This window comes from Coffea eugenioides, chromosome 9 (assembly GCF_003713205.1).
Source record: "Coffea eugenioides isolate CCC68of chromosome 9, Ceug_1.0, whole genome shotgun sequence".
Taxonomy (NCBI): domain Eukaryota; kingdom Viridiplantae; phylum Streptophyta; class Magnoliopsida; order Gentianales; family Rubiaceae; genus Coffea; species Coffea eugenioides.
The window spans coordinates 15,022,988-15,048,825 of NC_040043.1; the positions used below are offsets into that span (position 1 = coordinate 15,022,988).

Sequence of the window (25,838 nt, forward strand, 5' to 3'; positions counted from 1 at the left end):
TACAAAGGACCCCTAGTAATGTGCAACAATAATTGTAAGTCATTAGAAAAAAAGCCTGGAGCCTAATACCTTGAAATGAAGTATATATTTCCTTTAAAATTTTTTAATAGAAACAAAAGGAACTAGTGCATTTATTTTAATTTGTTTTTCAATAGGTGCTGAATAATGTTTTGTGATGTGCTCCTGAAACTCTGGCAAATTGCATATAAAATTCTTGATACTTAAGGTATCAATTTTTTTCTTGTACGCTTCATACTTTTATTGATAAGCTGTTGAGTTTACACAAAAACTGGGGGCTCCCCATACCAATTTACATCACAGATTGAACGGTAATCCAACTCTGTTGCTAAACTATATTATTTACAGATGAATGGGATCAAATGCAGCAGGAAACTCCTAATTCCAAGCATAGATCCAGATTCGCTGAAGCCTAGGTATAGGTCTCCATCCTAGCACAATGCTGCGAATCTCTCTAATTACTTATTGCTGACAGCAGAGGTATCAATTGGTAATTCTTTGTATGATTTCACATGATAAAGAGTACCAAGATAGTCAACATGTATTTATTATTAAACGAGGAGAAAAAAAATTCATTGAAGCGATGCATCAGAATAACAAGATTAACTGCGACTTAGCTCCAGAAATTAACAAATAGAAGCACCTGAAACATTCAATCCTCCTATGCACTGAGAAAATACACAAGTACTCAAGATGCAATGCATCGTGTCAGTCGTGTACAGGAACTCGAAATTTAGAAACGATGAAAAACGGAAAACAAGAAAACAGAACAGTAAAAATTCATCAGATCTTCGTTGTCAAAGTCATCTCCTTTCTTGTTCTAGTAATCAAATGTAGCTATGGTTCAGTTTATCATCTTCTTCTCATCTTCTTCAGACAAGGAATGAAGCGTTGGAATGCTCTGCTCATGCCTGAAGAAATTATCAGGATCAACTTTTGTCTTCACCTGCACGAGTCTTTTGAAGTTGTCTTTGAAGTAGTTAGAGCCCCAGAAACATGCTTTCAGATAATTTACGTTTCCGCTAAGCTTATCCACTCCCAAATCAAGATCCCTGTAATTCACATAAGCTTCTCTGGGGAATTTAGAAACATAAGGAGCTACGGAGTCATATAATTTTCTGATCCAATCAATGTGCTTATCTGTAGTTTTCTTGTCTCCACTTTGCCATGCCGTCAGCCACTGGATCATGAATTTTCTTCCTTTTCTGTGAGGAAAAGGAATTTCAGATTCTGGAATTTTTCCCATCATTCCACCATAAGCATTCCAAATTGTGAACGGAGAATCTTCTTGTAGAAACCTTTTCCATATTCCTTCCAACGCAAATTTTGGGATGGGCTCTTTTACAAAATCTGACTTAGCTTTGAAATAAGTCTTGTTGAAGAATGACTTCCTCTGAAGCAAAAATTCAGGCTTTAAAGTTCGCGGGTAGCCAGCAATGTAAAGAACTGATTCAATCCAGCTCATTTCAACGCAATCTTTTTGTGTTAATCCTAATTCAGGAAAGCCTTTCTTCATTACTTTCAGGAGTCTGTTAGCCCTTCCAAGAAATAAGGCCTGATAGGCAGTTTGTATCGTTCTCTTTCCTTTCTGATCAGTAGAATTCACAGCACTTATGAGAACTCTGATGAAGAGGTCTTCATCAAGAGTGTCAGCAACTTGTTGCCACCTGTACAGAAGTTTAGTTGCTCCTTGTTCCAATGTCCATGGAACAGTGAAAACTGTGACAGTTAACGGTACTGGAACCAAACTTAGCTTCCAGGCTAGGAGGATTCCAAAGCTCCCTCCGCCGCCTCCCCTAATTGCCCAAAAGAAATCCTCTCCCATTGATGCACGATCAAGAATCCTCCCTGTTGCATCAACTATTCGAGCATCCACCACATTATCAGCTCCAAGCCCGTATTTTCGCATCATGGGACCATATGCCCCTCCTGTTATGTGCCCACCAATCCCCAAGCTTGTACAGAGGCCAGCAGGGAAACCATGAATTCTGCTTTTCTGCGAAATTCTGTAATAAACTTCGCCAATTGTAGCTCCTACTTGGGCCCAGGCGCTGTTTTCCTCTATACTAACATTGATGAATCGAAGTTTGGCAAGGTCAATCATTATGAAAGGGAATGGTGTGGCAGAAGTATACGATATGCCCTCATAATCATGGCCTCCACTGCGGACTCTGAGCTGAATATTAAGCTCTTTTGCACAGATAACTGCTGCTTGAACTTGGGATTCTGTCAATGGTGTGAAAATAAGCTCAGGTTTAGGCCTAGATGGCCCCAAGCACCTCAGATTCATCGCAGTAGATTGCAGAACAGAAGTAAATGAAGCATTTTCTGGGGTGAAAAATGCACTATGAAAAGGTATGGAAAGATCAGTATGGAGATTTACACACTGGTAGAATTTATCTTCAATTGAATGGTCTGAAGCAGCAGCCCATGAAGCTGATGATAACAGAAAAAGTAATAATGGGAGGAACATGAGTGAGATTGAAGACGGCATTTGGTTGATTTACTCCTTATTTTCTGCTCAAGTTAGCAAGTCCTAGGATGTGTATATACCTATATATGATTGAGTGAAGATGGTTTGCAAAGTTTGAAGAATACTTCAACTTGAAAGTTGGTGCTTAATTATTTAAGTTTGAAGAATAGTTTAACCCACAAAAAGGACGGCAGGTTCCATCCACAACCAAGGTATTATCGGATAAAATTGCACATTCTTTAGCCGTTTACTTTACAAAGCACTGCCTCAGTGGCACTGCACCCTCTATTAACCTTACAACTGTCACTGCCACTTCTGCTAGAAGATATATATATTCCATATTCCACTTTTACATTGCAAGAGAATGAGACAAGAGGAGGAGACAAATGAATGATTTCCCAATATCTGTTAATTCGAATTATGGCAAAACAAGATAGCACAATCATTTGAGGAGAAGGCAAGAAGGTTTTCATTTAGTGACTAAAGTTGAGATCCAAGAAATTAGAGATCTACCGTTCAAATCTCCTGCTCTCTTATCGTTTTTTAAGTTTCATCCTTCTCCTGCTAAAATTTTTTTTTTTTTTTTTTAAAAAAAAAACAAGCCAGTTGCATGTTTGCCTATTTCTCTTCTCCTCTTCACACGAAATGTGTAGAATTGTCAAATAAGGAAAGTAAATTTGTCAGTTGATAGAAAGGTGATGCATCATCTGTGAAGGGTGAATACCAAAAAAAAAAAGCTAAGCTTTCTTCTAGTATTTGTTAGTCTTGGCATTGTGAACACTGGAAAATTTTGACAGTTCTGTGCTGCACACGTATGATATCTTAAGAGTAGGAAAGTCGGTTTTTCTTGCCTTAAAAATGACTAAATTGAGGGTTCGTTTTCCGGGCATCCCAAGTGGAATAACCGTGTGAAGAAAGAGTCTTGTTTTAGGAAAGAGTACTCATTGAAACCTCTTTTGTTTTACACATATCCATAGGCATGATGAATTATAGGCAAAATTGTAAGAATTAAAGATACTTGATTGTTTTGGGCATCTTCTGTTCCTGGTTCTAACAAATTCTGAAGCCCATTTGGATGTTCTTTTTAGGTGCTTTCCAGTTAGTGGTGGAAAATTACTTAAAGAGGGGGCAAGATTAGTAAAGTAGTAAAAATGTTTACTTGAGGGGCACCCTTTGATTTATGCAAAAGGCTCTTTTGTCTCCCCATTTATTGGTGGGGGAGGGAAGTCGTTGAGTCAAGTCTAGTTTTTAGTTTAGAGATATATATAGTATGAGTGAAAGTTCAGTATTTTTGAGAGAATATAAAGAAATTTCTAAAACTCACTTGTCTTGCAATGATATTATTGTCACATAATTAAGCTGATCCATGTTACTTCATTCTTGAATTCCTAGCTAAGATGTAAAGTTTAAGTGATCAAATTGAACATCGATCCTGATCTTGATCAAATTCTACATTAATCTTGATTATCACCAAATCTAGAGATCACTTGTGCAACTAAAGAATTGGAGTAGGATTAGCATATATAGGGAAAAAAAAAAATCGAATCACTTTTTCAAATTATTATTCTTGTTCAATATTCATACTTTGCATGTCACTTTTTGCAGTTTTTTTTTTTTTTTGGTCTTTCTTCTCACAAACTAAGGAACAACAAATTGGAAAAGACCCAAGCAGAATTTTAATTTTAAAAAAAAAAAAAAAACCTCAACAGTAGATTAAGTGCAGCTCTTTTTTCAAATATTTCTCGTCAAATGTAACATCAAAAGTTGTTGGAATACAATAACAAATTGCCGAAGAATTTATAAAAATTCCCAAATCAAAAAAGTAAAAATAAAAATAAAAATAAAAGAAGAAGACAATGAAGAATTTGTTTGTTCATCAAACAATCTTAAAAGTGAAAGGAAGTGGTTCAGTTGCATATGAGGCCAAGATAAACCCCGCCAAAAATAATTTTCTATTTCTCTTTAATATGTCAAGATTATAAACTAATCATAGGAAACAAAAAATGTCAAAAAGAATGTAGTTTGGCCATTTATGTCTGCCTTTTTTTTTTTTGTTCCTTCAATTATGTCTGCTTTTAGTTTGGCTTTCCTATTCTTTTCTGCCGTAAAGGCAGTTTGGTCAGCGGTAGGTTCAACCACCAAATAAGTAAAATACAAAGAAAGAAAGTAAATTCTATGTATTTTCGTTGCTTTTTGTCTAAACAACTATTTAGTGGAAGAAATGTGGAATTTTCTTTTTGCTCCACAAGGTTGTTTAAAATATTCTTGATCGAACTACGAATCTTTTTATTTTTCTCTACCAGAAAGAGTTGATTTCCATTATTGCCAGAGAAATTTTGATCTTGTCGAGAATCTCTAACAAATTTGATTTGCTTACGAACCATGAAAACTACAACCACAAACAATACAAATCAAAATGATAACAATTTACTTGATTACAAAATTTTTTTGACAGAAACCATTTGGGGATTAATTTATTTTAGCACTTCTTTGCTGTGGTTAATTCTTTAGTACGTAGTTTGACCTGGATATATATTTACCTCATCGATATTCATATTTTATCATGTAGATAATTTCTTGAAGTGATGGATCCATTGAATCCTGAGTAGTAATATATTTCTGTGATTCACTTTATTTTGTTTGGTCGTTTTAATTTTTCTGCCTAAGCATAATCATCAAAATTACCTTATCCAGCAGTAGATTTTTATACTGTGCCTATTGTTTAAGTAAACTCCAAACAACCATTCTAACGAAACAATATTAGATACAACCTATTCATTTTCAAAATTTAATTAACTGCCAAAATACCCATTGACTTATTTTTGCCAAGCTTTACCATATATAAATGGTTTATTAATTAGATTTCAAAGTGGCCATTGGGGTGAAAAACTCTATATATAGGGTTAAGAATTAATGAAAACTGTCATTACTTATGAGATCTTATTTATCTTTGTGTAGACAACATGAATATATATAAATCTATCTGATGATTTATTTTATTCTTTATTTTTTCTTTTGGCTGCCATGGCTACCCTATTGTCTTTGGCAGTTGCAGAATTTGTTGTCTGTCTTGCTTTCTTTTACAGAGTTTATTGCCAAAATAACACCCTTGTTAAAAAATATTTCCAATGTGATTTACTTTCAAAATTTATTCCCATAATGATATTATTGTTGCCATCTAATTATCCTGATTACCATGCACGATAACAAGAAAAGAAAGTTCAAATCTAATTTATGGTATCCAACATGAACTAAAAATTTAAATTTTTTTTATTACAGAGGCACAAGAAGATTGCATAACTTTTATAATTTCTTTATAATTATTTAAAATAAATTCTACCATTATTGACCTTGCTATTATTGGGCTCTAATTTTTTTAAAATGTATCAAACATATTGCATATATATTTTTCAAAAAATAAATTTTAAAAATACAAAAGTTGCAACAAAAATTTCAACAAAAATTGTAAGCAATTAAAAAACTTCAAAACTATCATATTTATTTATGTTATCATTCCTACTCCTTAAAAAGACACAAGAATAATTTTCATTTGCCTTGAGATTATCAACTCGAGAAGCATATTTTTTAGATGCTGTTAATATAAATATTGATTTCTTAGAATTACAAGTGTGTTTGGATTGAAGATTATTTCACTTTATTTACACCTTATTTACATACACTGACTTGTTTGTATCATCAACACATTTTCCAATCACCTTTTTATCTCACATACATCATATCAAAAAAAGTGCTACAGTAAAAATATCTCAAATATATGTTTGACAAGGGAAAGATAATGAAGCAAAAAAATGCGGGAAGATTTAGAAAGAAAATTGGAGAAGATATTAGATGGAAAAAAGAAATGGAATGTGTTTTTATCTCCATGTTGACACATATGCTGCCTAAGTGGCAAAAGAAGGATTATAAAGGTAATAAATTATAAAAATAGGTTACTTTGGGTATATGTTGTGGAAGAAGAGTTATTTTGACAATAAACTCTTCTTTTACAAGTTGTTTTATACCTAAAAACCAGTTGTCTAAAAAGTACAGGAAATGAATTTGTGATTTCTATGGCTGAGAAATAGATAATAGAAATCCATATTCTATTCTATAAATTTTGTTTGTAAAACAAATTCTATTTTCACGCTTCCACATCACAATTTCACTTTGGAATCTATGAATTTTGTTCATGAAACAAATCTATGCTATCACATCACAATTTCACTTTGGAATCTATCTCTAAGATTGTCTCCCTATACCCACAAGTAGCTTTAAGATAATTGACTGTCTCACTTTCTCTGTGACATGATCAGCAAACTTGTGACAATTGTCAGCACTCCTAGGTCCCAAATCCTCTTTCATAAACAATATAACAATCATTAAACATGAAAGCTTCAAGATCAACTGTCATATTCTCCAATGAGAAGAGTCTACAAGTTTCAAACTACCAACAAGTATAGAATTTTAAATCTGGAATTCGACTTCCAAATCAGAAAACCCTTTCCTTTCCAAAGAAGAAAAGAAAGAAAAATCATTATATTAATGAAGGGAGATGCATTCAATTTGCCTTCCTTTTTCAACCAATAGAAATGATTCTTGCTATGAAAAGTATTAACATGTGATTTATTACTTCATTTGTATCATCACCACCACCCCTCACTTAATCAAATCAAAGTCTTCTTTCATATTTGTGGCTTGAATTTTCAAAGAATATCTCTAATAGACAATTGTACGTAATGAAAGGGGAGGAAGCCTTTGGGAAGCTTTGAGGACTTTAATTTAACTACAAAAATATATAATTATGCTTTTTTTTTTTTGGGTATCTCCAAGTTTAGACATCCTAGATCTATAGTTTATGTCCCATAAATAAATGTTTTTCCCTACATGAAACTATTGAATCGAAACATTTTTTTATCCTCTTGGGCTAGTGCATTTGACAGGTGAAGAACTGAAGATCAAACCAATTTCAGACATTAGCTTATAGATAGTGTGGCTTCTTACGAAATGTTGCAAGAGGACAATTTTTTGCCCCCTCACGATATCTGGCAATTGGACAATTTTGTCAAGAACGAGAATGAATAAGAATGAGCTTCCACTATACATAATTAAGGTGAAAACACATACACAGTTTAATTTTTTAAAATAAATAAAAAAAGGGAAACATGCATAATCAAATCAAATTGTTACTTAACCAATTTCCCATGCACAACCGTATAATCATGCATAATCAAAAACCTAAAAGATTTCTACCAGAACAATTAGAAAGAATAAGAGCACCGAAAACACTAATGCTGCTATGAAACTTAGTCGTGGGAAAATGTGTCCCTTTCTTCTGTTTATTTAGGTGAACTAGGCAGGATTGTTTGCAAATTAGCATAAAGTTGTTTGACCTTTCTAAATTAGCCTGAACTTACAGCCTACTTCATCCCTCCTGGTACTTTCTGTTTCAGCTATCTTCCTAACAACTGCCACAGATTTCCTCAAAAGTACCAAATTAGTTAGTCTAACCAGAACTATATGGACACACAACTCTTTGCTTATTAGACTAAACAAAGCCCTTTTCCCCAGTGTCTCCCTTTATATGGTTTTAGATGAATTCATTGTCCTCCACAATCAAACATCATTATACACATATTTACTCCTTTCTTGATTGTTTGCCATGGCTGATGAGAAAGTTGGGGAAGGGGCAGAGAATGGAGCTTGCCAAACACCAGTAGTTAGTGCTAATAAGGCAAATGATTGGCTAATCTTTTTGCTGAGGCTGTTTGCCTTTTTTGCAACTGTATCAGCCACAGTGGTGATGGCCATAAACAAGCAAACCTTAACAGTTGTTGTTGCCACTATTGGAAGAACTCCAATTCAGGCCAGTGTCACAGCCAAGTTTCAGCACACCCCAGCATTTATGTGAGTTCTTTTAATAAGTCATATTAATGGAACTTTCTTTTTTTTAGGCCATATGTATTGCTTTTTATTATTTGTTGATGGCAATGTAGTTTGCAAAACTAGATTAGCTAAATTTGTACTGGTATCAAGTAAATATTAACTTTAGCTTGATTTTACCTATTTTAGTTCTGTTTATTGTTATTTCCCATGTTGATAAACACTTAACAGGCCTAACCAACTTATGTTCAGCACCTTAATTTGCTTTGATGATGCATGCAATTCTTATTAGGAGAAAAACTGGAAGATTCAATCATTTTATGTTCCAATTTTTGGCCCATAAGCTTTATTAAAAGTGTAACTAAAGTAACATGTTTATAGGCTAAATGATATGGCAAAACTAGATTAGCTAAAACATGCAGCGTTTGGTACCAAATCTATGTTCACAGGCACCATAACATTGCAACACTTAATCCCTCTCGATCCACCTGAAGTTTATGAATTTTCTTCAGTAGTTGAATTTAATAAGTTTAACCCAAAGAAAAAAATTTAATGTTCTCAACTGGGCAAAGAATTTTCACAAGATTTAGCAAATTTTCAGTGCTATCAAATTGAATCATTTTTTTTAATGGTAATGCAGATTCTTTGTGATAGCTAATGGTTTGGCAAGCATTCATAACTTGCTAATGCTAATAGTGGAGCTCATAGGCCACAAGTTTGATTTCAAGGGTCTCCGGTATTTGCTGATTCCGATCCTAGACATGGTAATTTTTGCTCCTTTCACCATTGTATTTGATTATTGATTAAATTGGGCAAATCATCAAACTCCTGCTCAATTTTCCAATAATTTTTATTAACCTTTTTCTTTTTTCTTTTTTTCCCTCTTTTTTGGCTATACTAGTATATATATATACCCCTCTAAAAGATCAACATAAAGAACGTACATGTCATGACTTTTTTTTCTTGTGATTTTCGATCCAGCTGAACGTTGCTCTGGTGTCTGGTGGTACAAGTGCAGCAGTTTTCATTGGTGAGCTTGCTCGAAATGGAAATTCTCATGCAAAATGGAACAAAATCTGTGACAAGTTCAGCACTTATTGTAAGCATGGAGGTGGAGCCATGATTGCATCTTCCATAGGGCTAGTCCTCATGATCATTGTCAATGTTATTTCTATCACCAAACTTCGGATTCAGAAGTGTCAGAACTACTCTAGACTTCCTTAACATATATACATATATATCATGCACTCTTCTTCCTGTTTTTGTGTGTGCTCGATCTACTGCTCTTTTACAGCCAAAGAAGAGCATTTGTACATAGTGTGGATTGTATGTTAGTTGAGTTCAATGATTGTAATTGAGTTTTCAATGAAAAAACATGCAAAAGTTTGTTCTTTAAAGTTTTTTGTTGTTTTACACTTGTTATATGGATGTGTACATATGCATGTTTCTATCACCAAAAATGTAGCTGAAGCTTTTGAAGTTATTTACATTGAGATTTATCTTAAACCAAAGTAATTCAAGTGATTTGACAAGTTAAGAAGCAACTATAAACTAAGTGCAAGAGGAACTGCCTTTCAAGGCTAAATTCAATAAACATTACATATCATAAGAGAAGATTTTTATTCAAGTCCAATGCCTCTAAGGATTATTACAAACTGTCATGGAAAAGTACAATCTCCTAAGCTACATTGAATTTGTAGTGCTCCAATTTCTTCTATCCCCTTTATAAGTCTCACAAGTCTCATCTGAAATGAAAAAAAAAAGTAATAAAATAAAAAAAAGGCAAGTTTTAAATGGATTTAAGATTTGAACGAACAATATAAAAAAAAAAAAAAACTTTGCACCAGATATTTGGATTAATAAAATATCATGATACTCTTTTTACTTTAAAAGGTAAAATAGGTAGGACTTTAATCGATTTGAATGAAAAGCAAGGTAAAAGTACTTAATATCACGTCTTCAGTAGTTGGGCAATCAGAGACGTGGTCGAACGGGTCTCCGACGTTTCACGCCTTTAAAGTATGGAGATGCAATGGTAGGATACGCATGAACCTGCATTGCTAATGTAGGTTTCTGTTAAATATGCTGATTTGATGGGGACAAAGCTCACAACTAACACTTTTGCCATGTGACGGAACACTTCTACGAGATGAATTATCGATCAGCTAACTTCCAGCTAATTTTGATCAAGACTAGAGTAACATGTAATGTTGTTCAACGTAGCAGAAAAGATGTTTTCAAATGCGTAGCAAACCTAGTCTTCCATCTTCTTGGACGACTCTACCTCTTCCAGTGTTCTAGTGTCGATTCAGTAGCTAAAAGTTTGTTGCATTTGATTTGGAAAGTTAAAACCAAGTTAAAAATAGCACGCAGCACCAATAGCTAATGGTTGTTAAGGATGAACAAAGATTTGATTGTATCCAGATAGTAACATTTAGAGTAGGTAAGATTGTTGGACTAATTTGCATCCATAAACTATTTGCATTTTGTGAGATAAGAGGCAAAAAGAGGGAATCACATTGCTGTTATTTATCATCAATTATCTACACAAGGATGTACAGAGCAAAAAATTGATAATTTGGACACCTTGACAAAACTACTGCAAGAAATTAGTGTCACTTGTAGTGTTGTATGAAATCTTAACAATGACTGACACAGGTATGTTGATAACATGACCCAGATGTCCAAAGATTCCTATTCTTCCAAAGCTTGCAGAAGTGCTGTTTATCTGGGCTGTGAAGGATACATTCAAGACCTGTCTCTCACCACTTGCGAGTGAGAAGTGAGTTGGTGATACTTTCAAAGTGACACCATAAGGAGCAAACCAACCAACACTGTAGGTCTCATTTGCACCGACATTGGTTGCTAGTCTTTGGACTGTTTGAGACTGGTTGAGTCTAGACATTGTGATGGAAGGCAAGTTCAAGTCAGTTGCATTTATAGCACAGACACCGCAGCTCTGACCAGTGTAGTTTAGAAATATAGGAGCTGATCCATTTATGCCACAAAGAAAGGATGCATATTCATCATAACCTACAAAAACACCAGAGCCACGTGTGAGATTACAAGCAACACGAGTTGCCGTAAAAAGATGTGATGGTTTCTTTTTGCAGGTACTAGAATTACTTGAAATAAAAAGGCAGATGTCCTACCAAAATGATTTTCGCTTGACTGAAATTCAAGTCCTAATGTGTTAGATGTCACCCCAACAACCCCTTCTCCCATCTTCCTCCCTTTCCCTTTTCCTTACCCCTCACAGCGAAGGCTAGCAAGTAAAACAGTTTTTTAGATGTTCATGATACTCGAAAATGTGCAATCCTTATGCAAACAGATTAAACACAAAAATGGGTAAAATAATTCCACACCATTGGTCCTTTACAGCAATCCTGCTTCAGATGATGAAAAACTACCTTCAGATTCATTTGTGTGCTTCTAAGTTTCCAGGATTGTTAGTATGATCGTGTTTTACTGCAACAAGTAATTGGAATAAAAGCCAAAGGGAGATTAATCCGAGGCCACCTATTCCCCCATCACATTCCCCTGCTTCAAAATGATTTTATCTTCCACAGTTGATAATAGTTTTTTGTAATATTAAAAAAAATTCCGTCAGATCCTAGTTTACTATGGGGAGAGGGACCTAGAATTCTAGGATGGCAGACAGCATAGGTATTACAGGTGTATCAAAGAGAAATGAAGTCCTTTGCGCTTGCTTCGTTTTTGGATGTCAGACATTCAGCAGCCATGCCTGGTTTCATGTACTTTCTAAGCTAGCATTGTGTTGTCATCAAGCTCTAGTTATGTTAGATGGTGTTCCTTCTAATATATGGCCTGTCATTCTAAATGATGTCCCTTCTTATGGGAATCACATAGTAGTCGTGTACCATCCTTTAGACCTACATATTCCTGCATAAATTATGCACAGCACCACTACGAAACCCTCACCTTATATCCATATAAGAGTAAGAGCAATAAAACTTACTGATATCAAAAATAAGACCCGGATCTAGTGCTGCCGTTGCATTTACAAAACCACTTCCCATGTCAAAAGGTGTCGCTGGGGACTGATTCAGTTCTGGATTTGCATAAGCACGCTGTGCCATTATGGGTGCCTGATTTTTGTCAAGTTGAGAAGCTGTTGTTGAAAGTGCAGATCCAAGGGCTGAAGGACTGAATGTAGGATACTTCTGTTTAATCAAGGCTGCAAGTCCAGCAATATGAGGAGCAGCCATGCTCGTTCCAGACATCATTGCAAAGTTCTCACCTGCGAGTTTTTCACAATCAGATACCCCTTTTTGTTTTGCTTAATTAATGAGACATCAGAAAAGACATTTATTAGATTGAAAGACAAGTATTGTGAACACGATCATGTGATAATGGAGGCTCATGATTGCAAAAGTATACCTTGAAATTCAATTGAGTCAGTGCCACGGGAACTCCAAGCTGCCCATATAAAATTTCCAGGAGCAACAAGGTTTGGTTTCAAAATGTCAGCATCATCAAGGAAAGTGTCCTCTGGATCTGGTCCTCTAGCAGAGTAAAACATAATCTTTGGGGCTAAGTAGCTGAAATTAGCTTTTATTCCACCTGAAATACATGCAACTGCCCCGAACTTAACAATCTTCTTTGTAGTTCCATCTCTCTCCGAAGAAGAATTGTAATACCGCAGTAAGACCTGTCAAATAAACCTTAAATCAGCCAGATTTTATGTACATAAGCACACAGCTGTATCGCTTCACACCAGAAGCAGTTGAAACATGCCTTGCTACCCATTTCACCCGTAAAGAACTGAATAACAAATAATGAGCACTTGTAAACCCACGAACTCACCTTAGAATCCTCTGGAGTTGGAATTATAATCCCAGGCATACTTAGTGGAATAGGGTTAAGTTGAAAACCAATGACAAAAGGATCCATGTAAAACACAACGCCAGCTGCACTAAGATTTTTAGCTGTTTCCATAGCCTGTTTGATTGTTGACAGGCCAAGCACAAACCGAATTGAATAGCTGCAAATTAATAGGTTTCCTTGAACAAGATCCTGATTAAAATTGGTTGAATCTTGGCATTCACCAACATACATATCATTCCCAGCACTTGAATCACTCAGAGCATCAAGTGCAGAAACAAGCGTATACATCGTATTATTTGTTCCAGCTGGTGAAAGGAAAGAAATATCATCAGCATTAATGTAAGATTATATAATTAGACAGACAAGCAGTACAAAATATTTGATGGCAGCAAGCACAGTTTGGCTTGGTTGGGGGGGTGGGGGGGAATACAGGATTCTGCAACTTAAGCCTCTACTTGCATAGGAACCATGAGATTAACAGGTTGACAAAGTATTGACTGCATCTAACAAATCCCATGACATTCAAGTTTGAACGTAAGACATGCATATTAAAAAATTAAAAGGCTAGGATGTGATTATTGTAAATTCAAATGGGATAAAACAAGAAAATCCCACACCAATGGACAAGCGCAGAGCCGATTTTAATGAATCAATGCATGCCTTCATAAATCAGTAGAAACACTCCTCCCAACCATATCTCATTTTCTTATCAGGTTGACAAGGTAGATCATGTACCCCTATCTTCAAATTGTACCTGTCGAATCAACTTTGACTTCCTGTAAGAGCTGATTTTAATGAATCTATTCATGCCTTCATAAACCAGTAGAAACACTCCTCCCAACCATATCTCATATTCTTATCAGGTTGACAAGGCAGATCATGTGTCCCTATTGCCTTCAAACTGTACTTGTCCAATCAACTTTGACTTCCAAATTTGTACCCTCACCAATCAAATGTAATGCACATTACTGGAATTCTACCTTGTTTGTCCAATTCCAGATATAGTATGGGTTTATTGTATCTGTTTGCTCACCACCTTTGTGTTTTGACACAAGAATGATTAAATAAAAAAAAACCAGAAAAGTCAAACTCAATAGTAAATTGCATCAGACAATCTCAGGGTTCTAACAATAAGCAACAGCATAGTTAAGACTGCGAAAAGGTAGGGCAAGCATTGAGCTGACAAGTGAAGATTAGTCCCATCCATGGTAATCTACTATGCACCATAATATTTTGAGTGTACAGTATGCCTAGAGTACCTCGTGACACTTAGAGATCACTGCATCAGACTTTTATGTGGAGCAGAATCTATTATGCTTAAGAAAAATGTATAGAGGTTTCAATCCTAAAGTAAATAGATAAATCAATATAAACAGTAATACCATCTATTAAACCTGTCTCAGTAAAGCAAATTATTTTGTTCTTTTCTTTTCTTTTTTTTTCGAAAAACCAAAACTAAAGAAAAGTAACTTAATGTTGATTATATGTTGCACCTTATGCAAATACAGAAGAACATACTGCTCCTAAAAGCCAACTTACATGCGAGCCCAACTCCAGATATTGTGACATTGTTTCCTAGAAGTATAGAGTTAGAATATATCCTATCATGGGCAGCAGCACCAACAGTGAATATCCATGGACTGAAGGAAGATATGCTTTTAGGTGATGGCCCAGTATTGCCTGCTGCTTGTATAACAAAAATTCCAGCCTTAAATGCAGATAGTAAGGCCATGTCTATGGGATTGAAGAATGTTGCGATGCCAGGAGGACGCCTGTTTGGAGTGATGGACAAGCTTATTATATCCACCCCATCTTGTGCAGCCTGAAAATTTAATGATAGTTGTATGGTAAATTCACTGTTCAATTTGAGCAATCATACATGGTTATAACTGTATGCTAAATGAAATGTGCAGTGCAACTACTTGGAAGCAAAAGATCTTATTTAGCCATGCATATGCATGCATTTTAGAAAACCGGTTGGCCTAAAAGTACTATCGTGCTAGGACCCAAAACAAAAATGACCTGCATCATAGTACCCTGCAATCAAATGAGAAATATTTAGTTATTTCATGCTTGAAGTTAATTAAGTCATCTGTGAATGCATGCCCATCAGATATAAGATACTCCTGTAGTTCCTTAAGTTTGGTATTGTAAGCAACAGCAGGAATATATATTTCAAAATTAGTTATTTTATAATCATACCTGGTCAATTGCAGCTACCACATCAGCAGCAAAACCTCCAAAACTTTTGTACAATGCTTTGTAAACAGCAATGCTGGAAATATTGGCATGTCATTAAGAAGTGAGCAAGTAAGTGCAAATGTTATCAAGGTAATTGGAACAAATGTATTTAAAGTAAATTGAGGACAAAAGAGTCTCAGAGAGTGCACAAATTTTCTGATGTTCTTAAAGAATTTCAAGGTGGAAGAGAGAAGCAAAAAATGGATGACATCAGCACAGTTGTCTGAAGCCAAAATGCTTGCTCATGCCAGTAGTCAGATAGGTACTTCTATACACTTCTTCATTGGAACAAGTTACTCCTAATGAGATCGTAGTAGCTTTTCCAATCCCATTTAACGTATGTGCTTCTATAGGTTCCGTAACTTGAGATACAGGAACTAGCTCAGATGTGCTGGTTCATTTTAAGTTCATCTCTTGGATTTATTCTAACTTGAAAATGAGAATTTCCAGCTGCCTCCCTAGTGACCATCCTATGAATGGTTAGATCATCTGAGCCTACACACTTTATGTTTCAGCAGAAGAAGCACTAGGAACCTAAGGATGTACTCCAACTGCATTACTGATCTCGTTATTATCCTCTACTGCAGATAATCATCATTAGACAGACCAGATAATGAAATTGTCGTCCAAAGAATGTTCAAAAGCACGGGATCTGAGTCTTGCTAATCAACACTCAATTGCCTCACCATCCATTACAAGGACACAAACTTATTAGTAACTCTCGCTTCTACTGCTCAGGATGACCAACATGACGTAATTCAAATGGAGTAACTCCCAATGCTGCCTAACATAAACACAGGATGATCATGTATATGTTTTCAGTTTAAACATATAGTGTCTTCCTCCTCAAGTATCTCCTAAATCCATCAAATTTTGCACTTCCCAGGAGTATTAGAGGAATATACGATAACTCCAGAAAAGAAAACCTATGGGTGCACATGCAGAATTCTTTTTTTTTTTTAGTAATTGTGTTTTTTCCTTCCAAGAAAACATATTGAAGTCGGCCTCTCTTCAAATTTGAGCTCAAAGCTCTTCAAGTATATGCCTTCTCGCAAACAGTCCTCTGGTATAGGTGCTTCTTGCTTTTACTATCAGATAGTATAGCCAACCAGTTATCAGTTCACTATAAAACAATGCAGACCCCTGTTATATTTAAGGAAGCAAAAATGTTCATTCACTACCACAACACCATCACTCAGAGTTCTTTTTCAGATCTAGTATCCTGAAGCTCAGTAGACTGCTTATAATCACCTTAACACATAAAACTCCAGATTTAAATGCTAACAGGCTCTAGTCTGAATGTACTACTAGCATCAAGAAACATAGCATGTAAGAAAGAGAAGTTGGCAAAGGATACATATATGAATGTAATACATTCAAGATAACAGCATTTAAGCTATTAACACCATCCTTCTGAACCTCCTGCTGCACTTATCCTTAAATTCTCCTAGGAAATATGAATGACCTAAATTGCATTCTTCCAGCAACCAAAAGGACAAAGAAAAACCAGAATAGAACTGCACATAAAAGTGGATGTACAGACATCAAACCTCCAGATTTATAAGGTCCCATTATCATAAAAGCACCTTCACATAAGATTGTGCCTTAATGAGAAGTTATCCACCATGACAAGCAAGCATTTTAATTGCCATATAAACACATACAAAAGGATAGTCAATAAATGTAAATTTGATGGCTTACTGTGCACGAGGGGCCATTCCACTGGCATTTCCGAAGTGATGACCAGCTACTACCACAGGAACCCCGTGGTTCCCTGCTGCAACAGAAGCTGTGTGCCTGTGTAATTGTGAAATTTGAATCATTAACTACCTCTACCTATATATGCTCATGTAATCATGCAAAAGAATACAAAAATTACCTACTTGTGCACGTTCTCGTTAAATTACGATTTTGTTGTTCTTGATGTGTATTGCGTTGACAAGTTGATGCAAATTTAATGCTTAAAAAGGGAAGAAGGATCTGTCAACCTAACTAATGAATAAAGATCATATGATGATTATACTAGTAGCTGCAAGCCCACTCTCATGTCATACTCAGTATAGACTACCACTACTGAAAGACAAGCTTTATTTATGTTTCTGTTTCCTATACTTTCATATAATAACAAGGTCAGTCCATTAACTAGATACTTCTAACAGCTGTTCTGGCCAAAGTAGGGTACAGTGGATACTGTGGAGTGTGGAGAGGCTTGGAAACCATGGTATCATCGACTATCACCCCCCTTGACATAAGTCTATATTTGTAATTCTGATAATGGACACAACACAAGCATAATAATCCCTGTAAAACATTAATTATTTAGCATGAACTTTAGGAAAATTTAACTGAAACAAAAGCTGACATGGTTCATTTTGCATGCAAATAGCGAATGTGAAGCGCATACAGTAAACAAAGGTATAAAAACTTCCCCCTGAGAAAATACAGTCAACTCCTACATATTTTGTGCCATAAAACATAATTGACTTAGATGCTATGCTCTGACAAAGAACCAACAGGACAAAAATCACATACTGCTTTTCCGGGAAACTGTCTATTTGAAAGGAAACACTTACGTCCCATGACCATCACCATCAAAAGGTGAAGCATAATCCTGGGAAGCATTAAATATCCCTCGAGTAATGGCAGAAGCAGCAAAATGGCGTGCACCTACAAGTTTTCTGTTGCATGACCCAGATGGAAAATCTGGAGTTACTTCACAAATGCCAGTAAAGTGCTGCGGTACTGGATATGAATTTTCAGATGTAGTATCTGAAAAACTGGGATGGGTTGGATCAATTCCTGTGTCGATGAATCCAATAACAATCCCTTCACCAGCAGTTTCAGATCCACCTTCTTTTGCCCATGCCCCTTGGGGTAGTCCAAGAAATTGTGGTGTATGAGTTGTTGCAGTTCTCACCGAGAAATCTAAAACCACATTTGACACTTCTTGCCTCCCTGAGAGCATCCCAGCCTTTAAATTTGATCAATACAAAAAAGCATTACTACTCGGGAACAATCATAAAGAACCAAAGCATCTATTGGTACGACCAACTTATCAACAAGCTCAATTATTAGAAAGAAAAGTGCTAATTAATAACAAATACACGAATAATACCCATAATACAACGAGAAACTCACGTAACATTTAGGTGAAAGAATATCGATACGAAAACAGATACCTGCTGCGGAGTGACGAGCACAGCAAATCCATTGATCAAATAGTGGTAGCTGTATAGCTTTAGGTACTTTTCCCCATGCAGTGCCTTCCTCAGCAGAGTATCATGGACACGAGAGATATAAGAACCATAGCCTCTATCACTTCTTGAAACATTACTGCTTCAAAAAGAGAAGATTCAAGAATATCATCCCAAACATTTTTTTGATTATTTACTCAAGACATGATAAAAGCATGAATTGATTAACTAAAAAATTATTTGAAATTTAACAATTAACCAGAGATCACATATTGAATTAACGATTTTGGGAAAAGTATATTTCAGTCATTCCACACACAAGAAGGGGCGTGCGAAGGAGTATACCAAAAGTCAAACTCTCAGCTCTCGGCTGCAAGCTTTTCAAACATATTAATACCAGACAATCCACAATCTAAACTCAATAGGCAAAGAGAACAACTAAAGAAAGAAAGAACTCTTCTTTGTTACTCAATTACTCAAAAGAGAGAACTAAATGAACTTTAACAAACACAATAGACCTTAGTTATACATATCTATCCTCACATTCCCCTATTATTCTCCAAACGAAACTTCACCAGAGGAAAACATGAAGCAAATGAACAGAGGACAATACTAACAAAAACCATCAAAAACCATCAACACATATAATGAGCTTCTTGTCTTTCTTTTTCTTTTTAATTAAAAGAAAATTCCTAAGTTCCCTAACCATCACTGCAGAATTGAGGAAAAGGCTAATGTGCAAGATAAACATCACTGTAGAATTGGAAAAAACTTACCTTGTTCTGTTCAGTCTATTCATTCTGCTAGGACCGGCACTACCAAAATGCTGGTCTTTTACTTTGACTTCTGCATTGGAACGAGTAGCTGGGGCTTGTCTGAGAGTCACAATATACACCGCAGCCTCTGCATTTCCATTATCCTGACACCAACTGCACCCAATAAACATCCCCAAAAACACCATTACTACGATTAACACTTTATTAACTCCGCCAGCAGGTCCAGCAGCCCCCATTATAACTAGCTACCTTCAACCCAATACACCTAGAATAGTTCCAAGAAAAGAAACTATGGAACTCGAATCAAGAGGCACTCCTCCATTAATGCCTCCAATGTAAGCTCAAGCCACAATTGATGCTGCCTTTTTCCAGCCGGTGCACCAAAACAAGTTCTAGCAACAAAAAACGGAAATATGGAGGAGAACCCACAAAGCAAAAGAGACCCTTTTGCTTATTCCAACCAAAAATGGCTAGCTGTAAAGATAAACTAGCATATCACTAAAGCCCATTAAGGCATTAAGCCTCCATTGTTAGGAAAAGCAAAATGTGGGCAGCAGCATTAAGGCTTTTCCTTTCTTTGTTTTGTTTAGGCAATTTAATTGTAGTATATAATAAGGTTGGAGAAAGAAAGAATGAGTGGAATCTGTAACTTTCTTGGGTGGTGTGCAGATGAACGTTTTGTTTATACAAAGTAATAATAGTAGTGTATTAGTGAAAAATAAAGAAATGGAGTAGTAAATTACTCTAGCACTGGTAGGACTAGATCAAGAATTGAACGTTGTCTTTTGTTGTTATTCATTTCTGACTAATGTTCGGTTCGCTAGTTTTATGTGGTGTCTTTTTGCTTTTGTAATATGCACTCTGCAGTGGTCCGTGCTTTGCCCATGACGAATTGGAAAATGGATTTATGACTTCTGACCATTTTCGTAGTTTTACTTTCAGATAGAGATTAAGATTAACTCTTGAAAACACTTGTGTTTTGGGATAAGAAACATATAGATGATGATATTGTGACATTTTCCTAACCTTTGAGTTTCAATAAATTGTCATGTGAAGCATATGAAGTGCAAGGTCCCCATCAACTCTGAATATGGCTGTAATTGTAAAGTTGCTCATAAGCATCATTGGCCCTCTTCGATTAATAATGATTTTAATTTTTGAATTGGGCATAGTCTATGGTAATTAAGTATATTCTTTCAGTCATATAAATCACTCTACAAAACTCGTATACTAAATTAGTTTGTTGATAGTATGGGATTGCACACTGTCGAAATCCAGTGACAAGACTCGGAAATTTTCTTGTGGAAATAAATACTATTGAATTATAGGGAACAATTATCACCGCTTTTAAGTATCATACTCATGATTGTAATTCAATGAATTCTTACCACATCATTTAATAATTTAAATTTCTAAGTTCATTTAAGGGTTGATATACCTTTTTATACATCCAACGATGAATTGATATTTAACGGTATAATAACTAAAAGATACTAGGTACTGTGAAACTCTCCTAAATTATAATGTGGTAATAGATACTATTAAATTGTGAGTTGAATTCCACGCATATTTGATGGATAAGAAATAAAAGAAAAATCCCATGCGTTAGTTTTGCGCCAAACCTAAGGTTTGCATTAAGAAATGCATGGGGCAATAAATATAGAAAAATGTGAGTTAGATGCAATTTAGGTGTATTATAATTGCCGCTGATCACCCTTTAGAAAAATCTTAGCAACGCACCAGACAAAATAACTTCTACATTGAATCCCATTAAAATTTTGGATTAATCTTCTAAACACTGACAGTTTATACACTTTCACCATTGGATACATGACACATAATTCGAATTTAAATTTGAAATTCAAATTTTACAAATGTATCGTGCATTCGATCGTGATAGTGTATACACTATCAGTATATATAATATTTACTCTAAAGTTTTTGGCTCAATTTTTAGTTCCATTTCTGAAGTACTTGATTCTTTATTCACCGTGACCCGAAAATAAGGTATCGACTGAATTGATGGGAGGATAGTGGGAGTACAATAGTTAATCTAGCAAATACGAGGCTAGAATTTGGAATTTTTAATAGGTTAGGCCTTAGGATTGATAGATTATATAAATCTATGTTAAGGACCTTAGGATCAAAAATCTAGTAGTAGTACTAAAGTTTGACAAATACGTCAAATTCTGACTCCTGGTCAAAAGCCATACGCTGCTATCAAGGTACGCCCAAGCCACATGGCACAACTTCTATACCTAATGAGGCCACCCTAATCTTCAAGACTCTCGGATCTAAATACAGATTTTTTGGGTAAAAAGAGGGAAATGGTTGTGTTAAGTTGATCACCAGCCACAAAAAGTTTTATAAGGTTTAGTGCTTTCCATCCTTCCAAAATTTGAGCAGAAAAAGGGGAAAACAATGTGTTTTTAGTTTACGAGAAAATATTTTTTTTATATATAAGTGTATATAAAATTTACTCTTATAATTAATCCAGAATTGTGACTGAAATAAATGCGAATTGACTTGAGCATTACAACTAATAACCCTTAATTAGTGGAATGAAAACTAAACTCTAGTTAAAACATATTTACATTTATTGAAACTTAACTTGAGACTGCTAATTTATAGGCGTCAACTTTGACTACTAGACCAACTAGTTAATTTATGTGAATTTTTCTTGATAATATAACTCAAGATTGAAACTTTAAGTCCCATAGGATTAAAATATAAGTAAATCTTATATATACATTGCCAGTGCATACATTATCACGATTGGATGCACGATACATATACAAAATTTGGATTTCATATTCAAATTTGGATTATGTGTCATGTACTCAATGGTAAACGTGTATACACTATCAGTGTACATAAGTTTAATCCTTAAAATATATAGCAATTGAGAATAGGTTACATTAGTTGATCCAACAAATATACTACTCTGTGGCTGAAACTATCATGGCCAATCAAAACGGTAAAACTGTACTGTTGTTTTTAATAGTTTCATCTAATTGCGTGTATGTCAAAATCCATTCTTTTGTGCAAACCCCATTTTTTGCTGTACATGATTAATGTAGCTAGGATTAATTTGAAACGTATTTGTAGATATTTTGAATTACGTTATGATTGACCACAAAATTTAAAAGGGACTTCTTAGGATCACGAAAAATGTCACTGCCTATGTGATTAATTCTTTCCTATAAAAACATACAAAAAAAAAAAACATGCATATTGTGATTAGGGACATAATACAATAAACATTGTTGAGAAGGTTTTGATTCAGTAACTAAAGTTGAAATTTCAGAAATTAGAATTACTGTATTCAAATCTCCCTAACCGCTCCTTGCTTCTTAATTCTCGCTCCTCCCCTACTTCAAAAAAAATAATAATAAAAGGTTTGTCAAAATCACATATTTTGGCACAAATTACCTGGTGAGAAATGACATTAATTGGTAGTTAAAATTTCTCACATTGTGTATATGAATCTATCACTATATAGATATTCATACCCCGATATAAATATTTCATAAATTTACCGCAGGCATGTCATATCAAATAATGATGTAAAATCATTTAGGCAAACACTTTCATTTTTACTTGCCGGTAACTTTTAGTTATACCTAAAGTAGCTTTAAGTAGACATGTTGAAAGTTCATTCTTCACTTGTCACTTCCACCGTTCCACGTATAAAATTGGGCACAAAAAAAAAAAAAAAAAAAACCAATCATCTTATTTAAATGTGACAAAGTAAAGAAAATAATGCAGACAATAAAGACGTTGGGTTACAGTCAAAGCGGGCCATATCCAGAAATAATGATATAGGCCTTTTTGTCTAGATTTATGGTAGGCCCATTTGTTTCCAACGTTCCACTTCTTTATCCCCGTGGCGACCCAGTCCGGACAAAGGCTTCTAGACCTTAATCATACACTAGTAATTTATTTCTCTTTTTTTAAAATTTTTTTTTCAGCATTAGGATTTAAAAAGCAGGGATAGGGAAGAAAAATATGAATTTGAACCAAAAAAGGTAGGATTTAAAAAGAAGGGAAAGGGAAGTAAAATGTGGATTTGAACCCAGAAAGGTAGGATTTAAAAAACAGGGTAAGGGAAGCAAAATGGCGATTTGAATCAGAACTTTTACGTGCTAAGACATCAACCTAATAATTTATTTCTCATATTTTATTATTTTTGTATCAAAAAATAGTCAAAAAAGGGAAAAGTTATTGGAGCAGGTTTTTCTTTTCGGATACATGTGCAAGAAAGGTGGTTTACATAAGTGCTTGTAATATTTGCTATTTTGACTACAAGCAAATTCTTTATGACCTTATGACTAAAATGGCTAAACGGTCATAATCTTTTATTTTTTCTTTAAAAAAATTAGGCGCTTATATAAATGTGACAAACTTTAGGAATAAATATTTAACTTATAATCAAAGGCGCTTATATGTAAAGTATTTAAGATTCTTTGTTTCCATTCGACATTCCAATAAACGATTTTTTCGCAACACTTCAGACAATAGGTTCTTGTAATGGTGTTCCTTTTTTTCTTTTTCTTTTTTTTTAATGTCCGGGCATCTTTTGAGACTAATATTAAATACAATAAATCAACTCAAAACTCCCAGTGGCCAAAAAAAGACTATAGAGTCTTTCTTGCTGCGAAAAAATCAACTCAAAACTTAACTTAATACTTTATTTTATATACAGCTTAAAAAAAGTAACATAAACATTGAGTTCATATGTTAAAAGCAAATTTTTCAACTTTTTTTTTGTTACTATTTTTAGGGATTTTTTGGTAAAAGAGAAATGTACTGTAACGATTTGATGTATGTAAAATAAAAAAAATTGAAAAATATATTTACGAAAAACGTAAAATTTTTTTTTTTGCAAAAACCACCGTCCAAACAAGGAAGTTTTTCCCAATGTGGATTTAGATGCCAATCTTCATACTTGTGGTCCATGAAGCTCAAGAGTTGGCATTCCTCCTTTGTCATCCGGGAATCGTTTTCCATGATTGAATTCTTGTCACGAATTAATTAAAAAGTTTTTTCAGACATTGGAAAAGGGTGGAGGGCCAGTGAACATAATTCAAATGCACTTGCATGAGACTAAATGATGTATGAAAAAAGAGAACCATTATCATGACAAATGCACATGGCCCTATCCTGGGAAAATGCTCATGTTCTTTAGAAAAAGATAAAGGATCAACCGATCCTAGTGTAATCATGAGAATCAGTTGAGATTAGATTCTTAATACGATAGTACTTAATTATCATTTTGGATTCCTATATATACCAAAAATTTATTGGGATTTGATTTTTAGACATTAAATCTTATTAAGGATAAAACGCATTATTTTGTCGCGAATTTCTTTTCTCATTCTCTGCTTTTTCCTTTCCATTCCTCTTCCGAATAACTATTAAAAAGATTCATTTAAAATAAATTCATCGAGTTATAGATTTTTTTCTTTTTTCTTTTACCCTTCTTACTCCTAACTGTCAGGCACACAGGATTCAAATTCTAAATTTAACAGCAATAATGACTTTAAGAGTTCTCCTCTGACCGCTAAACTGACTCCAATGATTCATTGAGTTATAATCTCATATCGATTGTTGTGGTAATTTATTGGCCAAGTAAAAATTTGACTACACCATCCATGAAGATTACATCACAAAAACCTAAAAAAGAACAAGTTTAATTCCCTTGACAAACTCATTGACCCTAATCTGATTTTAGAGACTGTTCTCAGTTTCTGTAGATTGTGTAAATAGCTAATTAATCAAAATCAAAAAATGTGTCAAAATGGGGAATCTAAATACTAAAAATGTAAAGGACATGTACAATTGCCAATACAAATGTGTCAAAATAGTGATGTTCAAAACGTCCTTTATTTATTTATTTAATCATGTATATCACTTTAAATGCAAGGTAAGTTTACAATGTGGAAAGATGATTTACTAGGAAAAATTTTCTGTTGGGATTCTTTTAGCTCGAAGGCTTAGGAGCAAATATAGTAAAGCCCAGCATGGGACCAAACCAAATCCATGGGTCTAACTTTGGGGTATAATCCAGTCCCAAGCCCACTTTAAGGGATGGCAAGAGTCGTCTTTGCATTTGCTCCATTGTCCTTTTTGTCCTTCACACATTGTCCTTTTGGGACGTCAAAAGGCTGTCATTTGAAGAAGGGCTCAAATTTGCAGGACACTTGGCAGTATTTTCTGATTAATCAATTAATAATGGATAATTAGAAGTAATCTACCCATCCAAGATAACAGTTGGTACAAATTAAACTTTGGAGAACTAACCCTTCGAAAAGTTTAATTTTGTCTAAACATGGTCTACTTACAATAATTACGTTACTATAGTGACACATGATTACAAGACCAAAATCACAAATTTCTTACAATAAT

General features: G+C 34.7%; 3 protein-coding genes across 3 annotated transcripts; 1 reads left to right on the forward strand and 2 right to left on the reverse strand.

The window, feature by feature from the left end:
- Window positions 1-612: 612 nt before the first annotated feature.
- Window positions 613-2,524, reverse strand: LOC113783448 (berberine bridge enzyme-like 15). The gene has a single exon (XM_027329588.1). The coding sequence runs from the start codon at window positions 2,510-2,512 to the stop codon at window positions 863-865; it is 1,650 nt and encodes a 549-aa protein (XP_027185389.1). The 5' UTR covers window positions 2,513-2,524; the 3' UTR covers window positions 613-862.
- Window positions 2,525-8,150: 5,626 nt separating this feature from the next.
- On the forward strand, window positions 8,151-9,595 carry LOC113782287 (CASP-like protein 1B2). Its single transcript, XM_027328180.1, has 3 exons — window positions 8,151-8,395; window positions 9,012-9,135; window positions 9,353-9,595. The coding sequence occupies exons 1-3, from the start codon at window positions 8,151-8,153 to the stop codon at window positions 9,593-9,595; spliced, it is 612 nt and encodes a 203-aa protein (XP_027183981.1).
- Window positions 9,596-10,865: 1,270 nt separating this feature from the next.
- On the reverse strand, window positions 10,866-20,127 carry LOC113783072 (subtilisin-like protease SBT2.2). The gene is made up of 10 exons (XM_027329096.1): window positions 19,431-20,127; window positions 18,640-18,793; window positions 18,034-18,431; window positions 17,162-17,257; window positions 15,422-15,494; window positions 14,759-15,041; window positions 13,199-13,524; window positions 12,773-13,043; window positions 12,351-12,632; window positions 10,866-11,404 (listed from the first exon to the last, which is right to left on the reverse strand). Exons 1-10 carry the CDS (start codon window positions 19,664-19,666, stop codon window positions 10,968-10,970), a joined length of 2,556 nt encoding a protein of 851 aa, XP_027184897.1. The 5' UTR covers window positions 19,667-20,127; the 3' UTR covers window positions 10,866-10,967.
- Window positions 20,128-25,838: the final 5,711 nt, after the last annotated feature.

What these genes read in the sequence shown, in the direction of transcription:
- LOC113783448 (XM_027329588.1), bottom strand. Translation starts at nt 2,512, where the DNA reads ATGCCGTCTTCAATCTCACTCATGTTCCTCCCATTATTACTTTTTCTG.
- LOC113782287 (XM_027328180.1), top strand. Translation starts at nt 8,151, where the DNA reads ATGGCTGATGAGAAAGTTGGGGAAGGGGCAGAGAATGGAGCTTGCCAA. An exon ending in CAGCACACCCCAGCATTTAT is followed by an intron (nt 8,396 to 9,011) that starts GTGAGTTCTTTT and finishes ATGGTAATGCAG; the next exon opens with ATTCTTTGTGATAGCTAATG. An exon ending in TGATTCCGATCCTAGACATG is followed by an intron (nt 9,136 to 9,352) that starts GTAATTTTTGCT and finishes TTTTCGATCCAG; the next exon opens with CTGAACGTTGCTCTGGTGTC.
- LOC113783072 (XM_027329096.1), bottom strand. Translation starts at nt 19,666, where the DNA reads ATGGGGGCTGCTGGACCTGCTGGCGGAGTTAATAAAGTGTTAATCGTA. An exon ending in GGAATGGCCCCTCGTGCACA is followed by an intron (nt 15,495 to 17,161) that starts GTAAGCCATCAA and finishes CAATATTTCCAG; the next exon opens with CATTGCTGTTTACAAAGCAT. An exon ending in ATCTGGAGTTGGGCTCGCAT is followed by an intron (nt 13,525 to 14,758) that starts GTAAGTTGGCTT and finishes TCCTTTCACCAG; the next exon opens with CTGGAACAAATAATACGATG.